This window comes from Podarcis pityusensis (genome assembly GCF_964106645.2).
Source record: "Podarcis pityusensis genome assembly, chromosome: 3".
Lineage (NCBI taxonomy): Eukaryota > Metazoa > Chordata > Lepidosauria > Squamata > Lacertidae > Podarcis > Podarcis pityusensis.
In genome coordinates, this window is record NC_138026.1 from 60989105 (window position 1) to 61007832 (window position 18728).

Below are 18728 nucleotides of genomic sequence, written 5' to 3' on the forward strand. Positions count from 1 at the left end.
CTGTAGTTCTTAAACTTGAGAAGACTGGCTTGGGGGTAATTCTTAGCCAGCTTTTAGAAGCAAAGGTTAACCCGGAGAGTGATATCCAGCAGTCCTATAAAATGTGAATGAATGATACAAAAGTCACATTTTCTTAGTGCAAAATTTGAAATATGTACATAGTATTGTTGTACCCCGCTCCTTAGGAAACTGCTCTGAAGTCCTTCAGTCTAAACCACCACCCACTCTTTCTTGACCAGTTCATGCAATAAGAGCAAGAAAATCTCTCAGTGGAATGTGATTGAATGATCTGTGTGAATGTGGCTGAAAAAAATCTTGCCACGGGAAAGAAAATCTGGTGAAGTTTTGGCAGGTAATACCTGGGAACATGAACCTGAAAGAATGTGATGCCTTCACACTTTCCCCCTTGTGAAATTTCCATTCCAAAACATTCTTTGTCATGTGTATGACCTGTGGGGCATTTCTAGGTCCTTAAAAGACTGACAACAGGCCTATGACACACATGCTTAAAATCTACGTGTGCTAATTTATATGTATGGATGCCACCTTAGGGGAAACTGACCTGTAAGCAAAACTTTGAAATATTAAAAGTTTTTTAAAGGGGCTGAGGGGGGGTATCCAGGGCCCAGTGTGAAGGATTTGGGGCTCAGACCACCCCCTAACAATATCCTTGTGCCTTGATTCCTTCAGTTTATGCAGCATATGTCCCTAAGCAGTAGCTAATTTTCCTGGCGATCTGCTTGGAAGTGAGACATGGTGAGCCACTGTTGCAGCCGCTGCTGCTTAATTTTCCCCCTCTCAGAAACTTTGGCCAGTTTTTGCTCAGGAATCTCCAGTGGCACAGGTTTTATTGTATCTGTCCTTGTCTGGGGACAAGAATAAACATCCCAAACGGTCTCATTTACTGTGCCAAATTCCACAGCATCCTCTATGCTAATAGCAAACGCTTTCTCCGAAGTGCTGGTCCTTAAGTAGCCAAAATGGCATCATCCAGGCACAAGAGGGAAGCAACAACAGGCTTGAAGGTTTGTGGTGGTGGAGGGGAAAGAAACAACCCCTCCTGCATAAGGTTGGTTGGTGGTAGAAAATCCCCAAAACAAGCCACTGAAGATGTAGCATGCTCAGTGACCATGGAATGCTGACTGATGGGTTGAAGGGGAATGGAAACCAAAGGAAAGGGAGGAAAGAATGGAATATCCTGGAAAATTGTATGACTCCATGCACCAGCAAACCACAGGTCCCAATTTGAATGTACATTATTTATTTCCTTCATGGGGTGGGGCAGGGGCTCATAAAATAATAAACTGTTAAAGCAACCCAGCACCATCAAAATCCATCACAAAGCAAAATTTGTGGGAAATGTCAGGGCCAAACCTGTGTGTGTGTGTGTGTGTGTCCAATCTTCAGTTGTTGTTGTTTTTGTGTGTGTGTGTGTGTGTGTGTGTGTGTTTCATGTTACTTTCTGTTACATTCTATTTGTTGTTGGAAGCTCAGCAAACTTTTATTTTCCTGCAAACGGATTGATCAGATAAGGGTGATTAATGTCAATGATTAAATTATAAAGAAGTGTAGAAATAGAGCCTTTTTTTGGCTTCCTTGCTGCGTGTGTGCGTGTCCATGCGTATGCCTGGGTCTTCTTCCACCAGCATCACCATGAAATTGAGATTTCAAAGGAAAAGAGATTATCAGCCCCTCCACTGGGTCCCTTAATGCAATTTAATGGTAACTGGCAGCAGTGTGTCCTGTTTTCATTCAAGATCTTATCTAGAATTGGTGTGCTGGTGCTCTTCATTCTGTTCTACATTTAACACGCTTGTCCATCCCATAATCCCCAGCATGGTCACAAAAGCGTGAAATCATAGTGAGGAAATTCAGAACGTGCATTAAGGTTATGCTAACAATATTTAAAACAAATCATATCAAGAGAGGCATGATGTAGCAGACAGAATGTTGGATTTGGAGAAAGGGAAATGAATTCAAATCTCCATTTAGCCATGAGAACCGCAAGGTGACTCTGAACCAAGTTGCTATCTCTTAGAGTGGGGGCGACAGGACCTCTTTTCAGCCAGAAGCTCAGAATTCCCCAGAGGCCAGTGATGTGTGGGACCAGAGGCAGAAGTAGTGGGTGTGACTCTTGCCTCTGTACAGTTGGCTAAATTCCAGCCATGGAAAAATAATAATTTTCTATACACATGGACACAAGTCTCCATCTGGGCAAGCAAGGGGCATTCACAAGGACATATTCTGGTCAGGAAAATAAAATAATGGAGGACATGGAGTAAGGCTGGTAAGGGATACGACTTGGGGAATAAGATAATGGTTGGGATAGGGAACCTACAGGCCTCCAGATGTTGCTAGACTACAACTCCCATCATCCTTGATCATTGGTAATGCTGGCTGGAGTTGATGGGAGTTGGAGTCCAACAACATCTGCAGGGCCACCGGTTCCCCATCCTTGGCCCAGGGAGAGTCTTGAGAGCCAGGCAAGCCTGGAGGGCTGTATTTGGTCCCTGGGTCACAAAGGAAAACCCCCCTCCCCCATATCTCATGGTGACTAGCAGCTCTTGCTGAATCAATGGGGGCTGCAAACTATTATATGTTTGCTGCATCATTTGTTTAAAGGGGATGAGTGGTATTGCTAGGAAACATTCTACCTTATAAATTTAAAACATTATCATCACAACTTTTTAAAACTGTACAAAGTTTTGGGCATGAGTTAATGGAATTTTGTAGCTGGTCATTAAGGATGTCCCCATCTCTGCTGTCAGGCCTGTAGCTAGACTTGTAAGTCCTAAGGATGAAATAGTAAATTAGTGAAATTTAAAAGCAATTTGTTTAACATGCTTAGAGTAGTTGTTTTATTTTAAATTTATGTAGATGCCCATCAGTAAAATTATCCAGGCAGCATACAAAATAGGTACAAGATCCCAACAGGCATCTATCTATCTATCTGGCAGCTGCGAAGAACAGGCTGCTGGACCAGATTAGAAGTCAGAACTGCTCTTGTGTTCTTCACAGAAAACAGCACAATGATATTAATAAATGTAGTAATGCATCAATACAGTAATTCAATTATTTGTATTTTCATATTTTTGCCCTGGTGGTGTCTACCACATTTTTCTCAGGCCAGGGTTTGTGATTCACCCACAACTAGCGTGCAACAAGCAAGAGGAGGGGAGTTCAGTGTGGAGGCTGCTCCTCTCCCCGCTCAAGGTGTGGCCCTATCCTGACTGACGAAGTGGGTTGGGGGACTGACCGGCGTTCCTGCCCAATGCTTTATTAGCGACTAAGGCTTAGACCGCTTGGAAAAGGTATAATAGAACCCAGGTCTATCTGAGGCTGTTAGCCATGCGCAGACCCAACGGAGCCCTTAGTATCAGTTGCTAGGGGACTAAAACTAGACACCGGATCCTGGATTTAGGAGGATATTCAGTTTCACCTTCTTATCTAAGTAAAGCCCACGGAACAAAGCGAGAAAAGATGCACATGATTGGGCAGCACATCACCGAAGAAAGTCCTAGACGCTGACTGTCCACCGTATTCGCATAATTAGAAAATGTACAAATCTGTGCAGGGGGTTGTTTGTTCAAATAATCGCGTAGAAGTAGCTCAAAATTAACCTCTTGGTCTTACCCCATGCGCTTGGAAAATGGATCTTTTAATATCCGTGCGTAATCTTCTCGCTTCTTGTTTCCGTTTCAAAGTCCTTTGCAAACAAAAAAGAAAAAAAACAAAAAAAGCGGGGAAGAGAGTAGAGAGATCGCGATAAGTTTTCCACATCCTCCCCCAGTTCTTCTTCTTCTTCTTCTTCTTCTTCTTCTTCTTCTTCTTCTTCTTCTTCTTCTTCTTCAAGCAGTCCTTTGGGTGATGGCAGGTGTCAGGCGGAGTCATTTCCCAGACGCGCTTAGGTGGCTTGCTGAGTTGTTATGGCTGCGCGCTTGTGGATGTTTGGGCTGGGAGTTCCACGTAGGGTTTGCCGGGATCATCCTGGAGGTGGTGTATGTAGTAGTTGCAGCTCAGGGCATCTCCAGTCGGCTGCTTCCTTTAAGATCCTTCCCAACTCCAAAGTTCCCATTGGGCACTTTCCCTTCTTCCTGCTCATACATTGGCAATTGGTTTTCTTCTGTGGTGAAATTTCAAAGCGTTTTTTTTTTTAAAGAGATAATATGCTATTCAGAAATCACCGCATTATTTAATTACCTTAAGCTTTGTGGTGCATTCATTGATAATTTGCCGAAGCACTGAGACTCCAAACACGCGCACACCTCCCCGTGAAGGGTTAACTCTTTGCTGCTGCTTTCGAGGCACCTGTTTCTTTCTGTCGATTGCAGAAAAGCGACCAGGCGCAAGACTGGATCAATATTTGTACTGCCTTATAAAGGACCCTACCCACATTCATTCAATAAGGATGGATGCCTATTCCATTAGCGTAAGTGAACTGCACGGAAAAGCCTAACCTATAAATTGGAAGTTGTGTTTTGGGCTTTGTGTGTAGGTTGCTTGACATATTCGACGAGGCACGCCAGGACTGGTTTGTTTGTTTTCGCTTGGAAGGAGAGACAAAACTTAATGAGGATTCCTCTCTCTCCTTTTTAAAGATAAAGGTTGGGGGGGTGGCAGTTGGAAGGGTGTGGAGGGGGGATTCCACCTACCCCTCGGTCTTTTGATTCAGCCCCGCTCCTCCTCCTCCTCCCTTTTTCTTCCAGGAACAAAGCGAATCCATGATTCACGCGGGTCAAGAAGGAAGCGCGGCCAATGCACTCCAATTGTTCCCATTTAATTAAGGTAATGGGAAGCGCCCGGGCAGCCAGCCCCCCTCTGCGTCAGCAAGAGGAGCTGCTGGGCGATGGTGTAGGCAGCAGGTTCCCGAGCCTGCAGAGGCATTTCCCCGCGGATCCCGTCCCCCCTCCCGCCCGCCCCTATTGATCACTGTCCCCGTCCAGTCCGTCCTCCGCGCGCGCTCTTGGCGCACAGCAAAGTTGCCCTTTCCAGCCTCGCAGCTGCTTCGGCGCGGAGCCCTCCAGCAGCGCCAGGCGAGGGGCGGGCGGGCGGGCGATCGCGGCGTCCTCAGCAGCAGCAGCAGCAGCAGCAGCCGGGAAGGTAGCACCGGCTCCGGCGGGAGGGAAGGAGGACGCAGGACGCACCATGCAGCTGTGCCGGGGCCGCGCGTTGGGCATCTCGGTGGCGGTGGCGCACGGGGTGTTCTCGGGCTCGCTCAACATCCTGCTGAAGTTTCTCATCACCCGCTACCACTTCGCCTTCCTGACGCTGCTGCAGTGCCTGACCAGCTCCACGGCGGCGCTCAGCCTGGAGGTGCTGCGGCGACGGGGCGCCCTGGACATGCCGCCCTTCGGCTTCAGCCTGGCGCGCCTCTTCGCCGGGGTCACGCTGCTCTCCACGCTCCAGTCCAGCCTCACCCTCTGGTCCCTGCGCGGCCTCAGCCTGCCCATGTACGTGGTCTTCAAGCGCTGCCTGCCCCTCGTCACCCTCCTCATCGGCGTCCTGGTGCTCAAGAACGGCATCCCCTCCGTCGGGGTCTTGGTGGCCGTCCTCATCACCACCTGCGGGGCGGCTCTGGCAGGTGAGTGATGGAGAGAGAGGGAAGCCTCGCCACAGCTCCTCCTCGGTCCGCACGGCTCATTTCACCAGGATCCTGCGGGTTCTACCCTGTCCTGCCTCGTTCCTTCCATTAGTCCCCTCTCATCGCCCCCTCCCCCCTTCATATCCAGCTCCTTGGCATGCCCAGCGCAGCCACATCACCTCCCACTCTGTCCTTTCCTCACCCCATCACTTCCCGACTCATCAGCCCCATCACCCACCACGTCCTTTTTCTCTCTCCACTCTGGTCTTTCGCTTGGATTCCCACTGACTCCTGCTGCGACCCTCATGCCACCTCTATCTTACCTCCTTCCACGCTTCCTTAGCTTTTATTATTACATCTCTGATCATCTCTAGAGCTCGCCTCAACCTACATCATGTTTCCACACCAACCTTCAACACAGCAATTTTCTCACCCCTTAAATATATTTTTATGATAATATATTTTCAGCCTAATATCACTGTCCAGTCCTTAATAAAGTGACTATAAAGGTTGGAAGGTGGGTGAAAAGATAGAGATGTAAAAACATGTAATGTAGTTTCTTCCCATCCCCTCAAATACTTTATTCCACACTTACAAGCCTCAACCAATTCCCATTCCATCTCCACCCCTCAAAACACCCCAGTAAAGTCATCAGTATCTTCTCAGCCAATATTATATGAAGATTAGTAGTACCTCGCAAAGTTCATAGCTCCACACTCTTACCACTGCTCCTTCTCCCATGACTCCTTGTCCCATCATCCTCCCAGTGGCAGGGTCTTGTCTCAGCCTTCCTCTTCTACACTCAAGAATACAGTTCTGCTCATTAGCAGAGGCTGCCTCAGGGCGGCTTCACACAGTATGAGCTCCCTGACATGGCTAGTTTTATGTCAGGGTACACATCTGTCTGCCATTCTCACATGTATGTGCACTGTTTGCATAAATGCAAACTATGTCCGAAGCTGCCAAGGATGTAACCCAAACTTGCCCCCCCCCTTCCATCACAACTTACCACCCCCTTCCCCTATGTCATGGGTTTTCTAATTTTTTTAAATACTCATTTTCTCTATAATAAAGAGTTCAGTGAAGGCTCTTTCTAACTAAAAACACACAGGTAGATCACCTCCATGTAAGAAGCAAAATATGTACACTTGAGTACACCTGCAGTACATCTGTCGTCAGTCAAATTTGCACTCCTGTGTTTTCTATGCATGACCCATGGACGTGATTTTTCCTTTATGGGGATTATCTCCATGCAGGAGAAATGTCATGTCTGAAGTGGCCCAGCTGATTTCCCCCAAGCCCTCTTCTTTCGCTAGCCCCATTTTATTTGCAGCTGCCTGGCTTGTCTGTCACATGGCAGCTGTTGTTAAGGATGAGGAAAAACTCTCGAGAAAATCCACATTATGGATCCGTCAGGCAGTGCCACTGTCTCTACAGTCTATAATTAAAGTCTATTACCAGTGCCATTAATAGACAGGGGTAAATTCTATTTAGGAATAACTGGATTGCCAGAATTCATGTATACATGTATGCATGTTCAGAAGTGAGAACAAGTTCTGAATCCTCAAGGATAGTTAAGCTAGGATGAATATGACTGAGTTAAAAAAAATAATGCTTTAGCTATTGCAAGAACTGTGCAGATAGAATAATTAACCAGCAATTCCCAATGTCTTTTTATCTGGTTATTAAACAAAGTGGGGTGTCATATTTTCCCTCACCTTGGAAATAAACTCTTGCTTAGTTTAAAAGGATATGAAAGAATGAAGCACACAAATGAAGAAATATTTGCCCTACAAAGAGATCTGGATATAATTTTATTTTATTTATTAGTTAAGAGCATTTATGTACCACTTAATCATCAAGCCCTGTAAGCAGTTTACATAAAATCACTATGAGACAATGACAGTCAGTAACTTAACTTCTATATTTTTCCCCTATATAAATATTTGTGCCATTTTTCCCTATTTGTTTGTTCATGAGAGGGTGTTATCTAGAGACAGATTGCTCAAGTTGTGTCTGCTTTCCATAGAAGGCAGTAGTGCAGTTGGCCAAAGTTGGATTCTGGACTTAGTGCTTTTAAGGGGGCAGCGCTCTTTAGATGGTAATGTGGACCTTTATTCACCTCACAATCTGGAAATGCAGCCCTGCTGCATCTGAGTACCCTCCTGCTCATTCTGCTAGACCAGGCGCTGGACTTCCTCCCCATTCACTTCGAGAAGGATTCAGTCACAGACAGCTAACTAACATGGGCTGCTGGGCTATATTCTGTATTAATTGGATGACCCAGAGTGTGTTCAGGTGCTCTTATCTGTGGAGGAAAAGGAACAGCTTCCTCTTATGGCATAAGTACCTTGATCACTGTACAATCACAGGGGAAGGAGATGGGGAGAGAGAAACCTTGTTGCAGGGAGAGGAAGAAGCTTGTTCACTATGTTTTCTTACTTCTTTGCCACACTTCTTTGCTCAAGTTCATACAAATTGAGGGAGTGTTAAAATTTACCAGAGGAGATGCCAAGCATCTTCTGGCACAGGTGACAGGTGATTTGGTTTAACTTCAAAGGATAATTTTTAAAACAAATCTACAGGAGTGTATTTGTGAATAGGTTACCATCACAATCTATTTATAATATTTAAAAGCAGCTTTAAGGGTGCTTTGGGAGTTGGAAGGGGTGCAGTGCATTCATCCGAGACCATATCCAGCAGGTGTACCCTATAATCTTAAAAAAAAGGTGTGTATATCTTTTGCAGTGGTAGCCAAATCACCTGCTACCCTTGGCTTTTCTGGGCTACACAAATATGCAAAACTGTTTTGACTGGTGAAACTCAGAACAAAAACCCTAACCACGTGTAAAAACAAGCAATGACTGCTCTGTCATGGTGCCTCAAACTAAGCTATTGTCAAACACCGCACCGTCAATCCTTTTGTTTCCCTCAAAGGGAATGCAAGCAGATATCGGCTCTACAATATTACATATCCAGCTGAGTAAATTCAAGCTCTTTCTATTCAAAGCATTATAGGAATGAATGTAACAAGTGGGCTTCTGCATGTATTTGTGGGTAGTTACTTGCTAAAAATTCATTTAAATGAGGGCTGAATATGAACATTAGAGACCCCTGTGAAATCTTGCATTTGTGCTCAAGGCAAACGGCCTGAGATTCAAAGTCTTACTCATTGCTACTGCTGCAATTGCTCTGGCACTGACCTTATCGCCTGCTGTAGGAAAAGAGGGATGATCCTGCAGAACTAGACTCGTGATCTCTCTGAAATGTTGCTATAGGCAGAGTCCCTACATCCTGGCATGTAAATGCATGTTTCTTTCTCTTTCTTTCAAAATTGGCAGGTGCGGGTGACCTGACTGGTGATCCTATTGGGTATCTGACTGGAGTGCTGGCTGTGCTGGTGCACGCAGCCTATTTGGTACTCATTCAAAAGACGAGTGCAGATAGTGACTATGGGCCCCTTACGGCCCAGTATGCCATTGCTGTTTCTGCCACACCTTTTCTCATCATCCTCTCCTTTGCCAGCATGGATGCCATCAATGTCTGGTCCTTCCCAGGATGGAAAGATCCTGCCATGACCTGCACCTTTATTGTGTGTGTCGTGATTGGCTGTGCCATGAATTTTACCACTCTCCACTGCACCTACATCAACTCGGCTGTAACCACCAGTTTTGTTGGGGTCGTGAAGAGCATCGCAACCATCACGGTCGGGATGGTGGCTTTTAGCGACGTGGAGCCTACAAAGCTGTTTATAGCTGGTGTGGTGGTAAATACCATAGGTTCCATCATTTATTGTGTGGCCAAGTACATGGAAACGAGAAAGCAGAGTCATTATGAAGACTTGGAGAAGGAAATGAGGGAAGAGGAGAAGAAAGAATGTGATGGAGAGCAGCCACCTTTTGTAATGGAGGAGATCTCCAAGGACACAGAGCATGGGGAGACACCAATGGAGGAGTCAGCAAATGGAAGCGACCAGCAAAGCACAGAGGAGAAGGACAGCATAGTGGGACAAGGAAATGCGCCCATTGTCACTGATGGTGGCAACTCTGAAGCAGTTACCAACAGCTCATTAAAGGATGCCTACCTTGGAGTATGGAGGTTGGTTAGGGGGGCTAATTATATGAAGAAAGATTACCTAGTAGAGAATGAGGAGCTACCAAGTCCTTGAAGAATAATTTATTAGCAAATAATCAAGGATATGTGCATTGTTTTCCTTGTGGTGGGAGTACAGAAGGACAGATGCTTTCATATGTTCACAGACAAATCTTAATTGTTTATTAGCAAGATTTTACCTCATTCTGAAGGAACAAAGGCACCATGGTCATGCTTCGATTCAGTGAAATCCCATTTTTTGTGGACTTTCACTGAAATCAAAATCTCTGAGATCAAAACCAGGCCTGGACCACCAAGCAGGTGCCCCCACCACACACCACAGCTTGCTTTTATATTCACATAAGTCAACTTGATTGAATTAATAGTGTGTCCCTCTGTAAGAACTCCCTGAAGTACTAACGGAATTACTCTCAGCAGTTAAAAGCATGAGACACAAAAGCAAAAGCTAAAAAGATTTGTCCAAAAGGTAATTCAAAAGGAAGTATCACTGGATTCTCTGTGGTTTGAAAGCTAAATGAATGGGAAGTGCAAAAACCGTGAATCATCTCACGGATCCCACCTGCCATCTTCCAGATATACTGCAAGTCCCACCTCTATGTGGACAGCCCTTGCAGTGAATGAATGGAAGTAAGATAATAAGATCTTCCTGATAATTGGGCACCATCCAACTTTCTCTCTGCCTATTCTGCCTTTGCTGACAAGATGAGAGAGGTGTGGGAGGTGGACTGAGGCTTCTGTATCCCAGCTGGCCTCAACTTTCTCAACTAGTCTATTTTTAGTTAACATTCATGGTAACAGGCAAACTCAGTGTGTTCAAAAATACTTTGTGCACTGGAAAGTTCGGAAGTCGTGTATTATTTTAAAATGTATTTCCAGTGCAGGATTATTGAAAGAATAAACCACTCTGAGGGTTTCCCCCCCTCCTTACGATCTACAGGTATATAAATTTTATGAAATAAATGAATAAACGTAAGCCATCTGTCCCCAAACTGGTGCCCTTCAGATGTAGTTGGACTCTAATTCCCATCAATTCCCATTAGCATGGCCAATGATCAGGGATGATGGGAAATGTAGACCAAAATATATGGAGGACACCAGGTTGAGGGAATGTGGACATAAAAAGTCCACCTAGTACGTCATCCAACCAGATGCATTCAGGAAGTGTACAAGAAGGTCTTGAAGGGAACAGCCTCTTCCACAGTTGCTGTCAGGTGATATTCAACAGCACACTGTTGCTGAAAATTGAGGCTGTTGTACAGCCATTGGCAAAACAATCCTCCATTAATCTGCTGAATTCCCCTTTCAAAGCCCTCTGTGCTAGCAGCCATCAACAAACGTTGTGATAGTGAATGTTATACATTAATGGTGTGTGGTATGAAAAAGTACTTTCTTTTGTCTTATAACAGAAGCATTATAAGGTGACTTGGGGCTGCATTCAAAAGGAAAGTTTGTAGAAAGGAGTTGATGAGGTCAGGTGTGAGGGGCAGGGATGGGGTGGGGTGGGGTGAGGCAGTGGCAGTGAGACCACCACCAACCCAGAGTTTCCCTCAACCTTCCCCAAGCAGCAAGTTATAAATCGAGGCAATCGTCTCACACGTCCAAGTCCCAGCAGCCTTAAGCTGGATTGAGTTCCTCTGAATGCTACTCAAGAGCTGAATGGTTAACAAGAAAATATTGATATGGTCTGGGTCCTCTTAACATATGTATCTACTAGAAATTATTTACACACACACACACACACACACACACACACACACACTTGCCTCAACACATCAGCCTTGTTTGCACTAAACAAAATGTGTTTCTAACTCATAGCAGGGTTGGGGTTGCATGTGTAAGCCTTGAGTTCATGGACAGTGGCTGCAGCAAACTGAAGTATCTGGAAGCACATTTTACTGCTTCAGGCATTGGCCTGGTTTGCACAACATGGTAAGCCAAACTATGGCTTATTGGGGCTGTGTGAACATGTAGGCTCCTGCAAAAGAGCTCACAAGTCAACTTTGCTCCTCAATTATTATTATTATTTATTTACTCCTGCACTAAGCTAAGCCAAGGTTTATCATCATCATCATCATCATCATCATCATCATCATCTATTATTTATTATTTATACCCTGCCCATCTGTCTGGGTTTCCCCAGCCACTCTGGGCAGCTTCCAACAGAATATTAAAAACACGATAACACATCAAACATTAAAAACTTCCCTAAACGGGGTTGCTTCATGGTTAAGCTCTAATCACATTCTGTAGCATGAATGAACCTTGACTGCAGCTCATAGTTAGTGAGAGAGCTTAACCACAACCCTGTGTTTGGACAACACACTAAGCCAAACTTTGGTTTACTCTAGTTCAGCATGGGGTGGGGATAAAAAAGACTAAGGAGGAACAAAGTGGCTGCAAGCTCTTCTCTGAGTCCCCACATATTGACATGGTCCCAGTAAACCATAGTTTGGCTTAACTATGCAAATCAGCCAATATCTGAAGCAGTAAACTGTGCTTCCATATCCTGAAGTTTGTTACAAACAATGTCTGTGAACCCAAAGCTTGCCCACGCAATGCCACTCCTGCTACAAACTAGGAGCATGCCACAAATCGTAGATGAGTCACACAAAAGGCAAGCACATGTATGCTCTTTTTATTTCAAAGATGATAGGCCTGACCTCTACATGAAAGCCTCTTCCACTCCTGCTGCTGTGTTCCCCATGTCCCACTCCCAATTTCATTTGCAGACTACTTCTCGTGATTTGGGTATTGTGAAGAAGGGAAGAATGAGAAAGCAAGGTGCTGAAGTAGGGAAATTGGCCTTCCATCCAACATTCCCCAATGAAACCCTTTTTCCTTGAGATGCTACTGAGAACAATCAAAAGGACAAAGACAGAGACTATAGGTAAAATTCACCAGTTAACCATGCTTTTTCACTGCAGGCACAATTTTCAGTCCTATATAGGCAGAATTCAGTGCAACTCCCACCCTGCCCATTTCTTTCACTGGGCTTTTATGCTCACTAAAGCCTTGTTGAAGCAAGTGGAGGTTAGGTTATATCTGTGCTTGGTGGGCTTTAGCCCATAATTGTTAAATGGCTTCAGACTGGACCACACTGTGGCTGCATTTAAAGTTTGACTGACATCAATAGAGTACTTGGCTGTGATTTAAATGATCCAAACTGATCACATACTTTGTGTGCAGAAGGTCCCAGTTTCAATTCTGGGCATCCTCCCATTGAAAGATCTCAGATTGCAGGATTGAGGAATACTCACCAGAGACTTTGGAGAGCTGACAGCAGTCAGAGTAACAAGTGGCTTTCAAATCCTGATCCAGAGAACCTTGTAGTTCCTCTGCTTAGGTGTCCCAGGTATCCTGCAATGAGAAGATCAGTGCAGTGGTACCTCGGGTTACATACACTTCAGGTTACAGATTCTGCTAACCCAGAAATAGTACCTCGGGTTAAGAACTTTGCTTCAGGATGAGAACAGAAATCGTGCAGCAGCGGCAGCGAGAGGCCCCATTAGCTAAAGTGGTGCTTCAGGTTAAGAACAGTTTCAGGTTAAGAACGGACCTCCGGAACAAATTAAGTTCTTAACCCGAGGTACCACTGTAATGGTGGTCTAATTTCACTGAAAGTTAGATTGCCCACCAATCTTCCATAACCAGCCATGTCCAACACAAGAGAGCATTGACTGCTGGTGAAATGACAATGAAGCCCAGAAGACCTAACCAGTGCACATGAACCCAGTATTTTCTCCAAGACAATCCCCCAGAATTCCCTTCAACATACAAGGGTTCCATGGGAAAGAAGCTCCCCAGATAACAAGGATTCTTGGAAATGAGGAAGTATGAATCATTGGTGTCGCTTGCGTGTGCACACACACATATGAATTAATGGCCTGATTTGACACACTTTAGTTTCATATATTCATATGTTTTCCTTCTAGGAAATTCATTGCTTTATCATTTATTTAAACATGTAGTTATTTAATAACATTGTCTACCCTTGAATATTAAAATAGGTTCATTCTATTATATGCAGGCAGGTGTGGTTCAGTAAATTAGAAGGCTTAATTACTTTGTAAATTATTTGGCCAAGGCACAGAATAGTGATTCCAGATCCCTTTTTAAATATGTTCAACAAGCCATGGAGAATAACTTGATTTTTGACCACACAACTCTTTTGGTACCTGGAGGCCCAATCAATTGTGCTATGAAGTGCTAACTCACCACCGAATATGGTGCCTTTTCCACATGCTTTGTGCGAAAGTCCTGGTTTGCTGCTTTTAAAAGTGCTAGTAGAAATATCTGAAAATACCAACAGTATTGGACACTTTTAAAGTGTGCTGGTGAAACTTGTACAGTGTAAAAAAGAGAGACAGAGGAGAATGCGTGGTTATGCTCTATCTCTGTTCATAGCTTAACATGGGTGTTTAAGAATTCCCAAGCTTTTAAAAAATGGGGATTTGGTAAATGCAGCCCAGAGGAGGGGTTTTTTTTGTCAATGAAAGAGACTATTGTAATGTAAAATGATATAACTATTGCCTCGTGCTGAGGCATTTTAATTGCATAAATAGAAGACTTCAATTAATCTGGAGAATGAGACATGGTAATAAAATGCATTGCTTTACAGATGCCTTAAGAAGTTTTTTTTCTTGTTGGGGCGGTGAGGAGACGAGTAAGTGGGCTTAAACTTTAAATTTACTTATCTGATGTATTTGTGATCCTGTGTGTGTGTAAGAACGAGACAGAGCGCATGACATGCCTTTTGTAGATTTAGGTGTATGTTTTAGGGCATTATACACCACGGCTTGAATCTAGCAAAGAAGGCCAAGCTTACATGACCAGCCAACACAGCTGCATATTTTTATGTGGATACAGGGGTACCTCAGGTTACAGACGCTTCAGGTTACAGACGTTTCAGATTGCTAACCCAGAAATAGTACCTCAGATTAAGAACTTTGCTTCAGGATGAGAACAGAAATCGTGCTCTGGCGGTGCGGCGGCAGCGGGAGGCCCCAGTAGCTAAAGTGGTGCTTCAGGTTAAGAACAGTTTCAGGTTAAGAACAGACCTCCAGAATGAATTAAGTTCTTAACCAGAGGTACCACTGTATGCATTTTGTGTACAACTAATTGCATGTGACTTGATGCTGAATGGGCTCCCACATCTATATATAGCATAATCTAGGTAAAGGTAAAGGGGCCCCTGATCATTAGGTCCAGTCGTGGACGACTCTGGGGTTGTGGCGCTCATCTCACTTTACTGGCCGAGGGAGCCAGCGTACAGCTTCCGGGTCATGTGGCCAGCATGACTAAACCGCTTCTGGCAAACCAGAGCGGTGCATGGAAACGCCGTTTACTTTCCCGCCGGAGCGGTACCTATTTATCTACTTGCACTTTGATGTGCTTTTGAACTGCTAGCTTGGCAGGAGCAGGGACCGAGCAATGGGAGCTCACCCCATCACGGGGATTCGAACCACTGACCTTCTGATCGGCAAGCCCTAGGCTCTGTGGTTTAGACTACAGTGCCACCTGCGTCCCTGCATAATCTAGGGCTTCTCAAACTGTGGTCCACGTATGACTGAGCTTCATTCAGGTGATTCACAGTGTGTTTGTGGATTTATGGTTGAAAATGGCACATCCATCACATTAAATATTCTCATTGATTTTTAATTGCTTTTCATTTCTTACATTGTATTTTATTGTGTTGCTGAATTCTGTAGAATTCAAATTGTAATGCAATAGAATGCAAAATGTAAGAAATAAAAGAAGCAATTAAAATACAATGAAAAATCATACAGCATCTAGCATGGCACAGGCTGCAAAATCATTAAATGGCCCACCAAGATCCTCTGTAATTTTCAAGTGGCCTGTAGGAAGAAGAAAGCATGGGAATCGCTGACATAATCAATGGTGAAGCAATTAGTTAATGGGGGGAAAGTACTGTACTACAATTCCAGAACTGATGGAATCAAGAGGATAGTCACAGGTTGAAAATCAAGCCCAGATTGGTTTGGCTTGGGACTGTTGCCCTGCTGAGACCAATTTCATGCCACATGGTGTTCAGTCATATGGTAAACATAAGGCAGGATCCCAGTCAGGAGGGTGGCTAGGAGTAAATGATCACTTTGTAAAATATAGGTGCAACTTCCTGCATCTATCTCCCATTAATTGGTCACTATCTGCATTTCCTACATGATTACTGAAAGCTCTTGGCATGAAACTGGCCTCAAAGTCAGCTAATCTCAGTCATGTGAAAACATACTGCACTGTACTGTAGGCATTGCTTACTTGGAATGACTTTACGTGGTGCTGTTTGGCAAAAGAGCTGTCAATCATTGGCCATTGAGACATTCATTTCTATTAATAACAGTGCCTGCAGACCCACACTGCTTAGTACTGTTTAATATGTATCAAAGAGTCAGCACTCTCCTCTGGGAACAGCAGTTGCCATTCTTCAGACTAAAGACATGGGTGAGCAATTTAACATGAGAATATTTTGAAGGGCGCACTACATTTGGTCTGGCAGTTATAATAGGTGATTGAGAATCGAGGGAAACACTTATTGTCGACAGAAGTAGGCACGTCAGAGAGAAACTGAAGAAAGAAAGACAAATTCTCATTTTGCTGCCATAATAAATGAGTGGTTGTGGTGCACAATGGCATTCTCCAAAATAAACATTAATTTTTGTGTCAATATGGCATATTGAATATGCTATTGAGCAGCACCTGCTGTAGCTCTACAAAGCGGGGCATTATAAGAACTCAGGCAAGGAAACCAGCCTAGCTATTGCTTTGGGGTTTTTTTGTTTTTTTGTTTTGGAAAATACATTTTACAAAAGGCATACAGATGTCCGTGTGCTTTTGGCTGAGATGTCCATGTATCTGGTTTAGTCCCTTGCAATCATTGTAGGATTTTGGAGAGAGAGAAGAGGGTAGGGAGAGAGAAACAGTGTCATCAAAGGACTTTGGAACAAAAAACAGTTTGGCAGTGCAAGCTTCAGTTATCACAATCCAACACAGAATTAAACATGCTTAAACCCATTGAAATAAAGTTTTGGTTGGAATGTGGCATCTGCCTAATTTCATTTAGAGAAAAATCTACCAGAAATAAAATAAAGGAACTGACTTTTAATATGCATTGACATACCTACGATTATGGCATAATTTTCTTGGTTACAGGTAGGTAGCCGTGTTAATTTTCTTGGGTCTTTTTTCCGGTCCTCGGTCTAGCATCCACATCCCTTGCCTTGCCTTCTCCTCCTTGCTCCTTTATTTTGCCATTAGTATCTTCCACTACCAATTTAAAGTAGCTTTAAAATCATAAGGAAGGGAGATAGCATCTTTCATAATGCACTAATGCCATTTTCGTTGCATCTCTCAGTCCTGGAAAGCTGGGGACAGGCATAAGAGTGGGGCTGAGGAGAGTGTAATCCTAGGCACACTACAGCAGCATCTAGTCTCTTTATGTACCTAGCTAGAACAAGTAAAGTGCGCAAGTAAGTAAATTAAGAAGAAAGAACATTTTGCTGGTATAACCTCTAGATTAATTGTTCTTTTACAATGTAGAATCTATCATATTAAATATTCCCAGCAGTTGTAATACTCTTGAATGCAGCTTGTCTACTTAGCTCCGCTTTCCCCATTGCTGCCTCTGGTTTTTTAACCATAAGCCTGTTCAAGTGCAGGAGAGGAGGAAGCAATCAACTCTGCCCATCAATTAGTTCTGTGTTCATGCTTGATGAGTTTGCTGGAGGTCATCTCAAAGCTGTTCATTCAGAGCAGTCATTGTTGTAATCAACGCGTGCCGTCTTGTTTCCCTTTCACCCTCTGGAAGGATGTCAGTCAGGAGAAGGTGGGGTGAAGGAGTGTGGTACTCACCCATGCAAACATAGTTCATATTGCTGGGCTAATGGAGCCGATGGTTTATGAAGATTTAAGTCAGGGATGGGGAACTTCTGGTCCTCCAAATCTTGTTGAATTCCAGCTCCCATCAGCTCCAGCCAGCATGGCCAAAGGTCAGGGATGATGGGAGCTGGAGGGCAACAACATCTGGACAGGTTCCTCATCCTTGAGTCAAGCCAGCGTGCCAGAATGCCTCCCTCTTGGCAGTGAGAGGAGGGTGTTGTGGTGGCGGCGGCAGCAGTGGGGCAGAAGGAGTGCCACCTCTTGCACTTCTGTCACCTGAAGTGGGAGCTTCACCCCACCCCACGGGCAAGCCAGCTCTGATTCTTGTGCTGTTCCATATTCAGAAGATAACTTACAAAATGGATTAAACTTGGTTCAGGTTTAAAAAAACAACAACACAGTGATATAAAATGTTTTAAGGGTTTAGTTTTTTACTAAATAGCACCTGATAATTTTAACTCAAATTACTTGATACATGTGTGCTGAAATCAGAAACACCTGCTCCAATCAATGGCAGTCCTGTATTGAATATGAGATACCATCTTTGAAGGAATGTCTGGTGGAATAAAAAATAAATAAATGCCAGTACACTTTGGGGGAAAAGAGGGCGCAGCTTTGCTGTTCTTCACTGCAAGGCTACTTCCTTCTGTATCTTACATTTAGATGATATGTCTGTCTATTGTGATTGTATAACTGAAAGGAAACTGGGTGATTATGCCATAATACTACAAAGCATCTCCATCCTCCTCTCACATATCATGTAGAAAAGGCCAGACTCTCAGATTCAGAATTGGATATCAGGATTGGACAAAGGTCAAGGGCAGAGATTCAATGCTTACTGATAAAAGGCACCAGACCCACACAAAAGTTTGCAAATTAGGTCCTCCTCCTACTGTGGAACATGACAACAAGCAGTGTTGTAAATGCATTGTGCAACTGCCTCACCCTGCAACTCCAATCAAGTAGAGATTTCTTTCCAGGGGTGAACCCCCCCCCCCCCAGAGCACCTGTCTAGTGAATTAATTAAAAGAAATGAAAAAGCTGAGTCTTACATATTGCAGCACTTACAATTTAATTAATATGGTTTTAGGTCTGAGATTTGAATATGAAATTTGAAAGTGAAATTGATGTCCATTAAAAA

The 18728-nt window shown here is 44.0% G+C and overlaps 1 protein-coding gene across 2 annotated transcripts in view; it reads left to right on the top strand.

Annotated features, from left to right (window-relative positions):
- Nucleotides 1-4993: 4993 nt before the first annotated feature.
- Nucleotides 4994-18728, top strand: part of SLC35D3 (solute carrier family 35 member D3) — a 325732-nt gene continuing 311997 nt past the window's right edge. The window contains exons 1-2 of one of the 2 annotated variants that reach the window (XR_013984354.1): nucleotides 4994-5581; nucleotides 8923-13101. Coding sequence is in view for 1 of the 2 variants with exons in the window: in XM_080999728.1 (XP_080855854.1) it covers nucleotides 5146-5581; nucleotides 8923-9749 (1263 nt within the window). In the remaining variant the exon portion in view is untranslated. Of the gene's footprint in view, nucleotides 5582-8922; nucleotides 14310-18728 lie in introns of those variants that run through there. The other variant, XM_080999728.1, reaches the window with a different exon arrangement.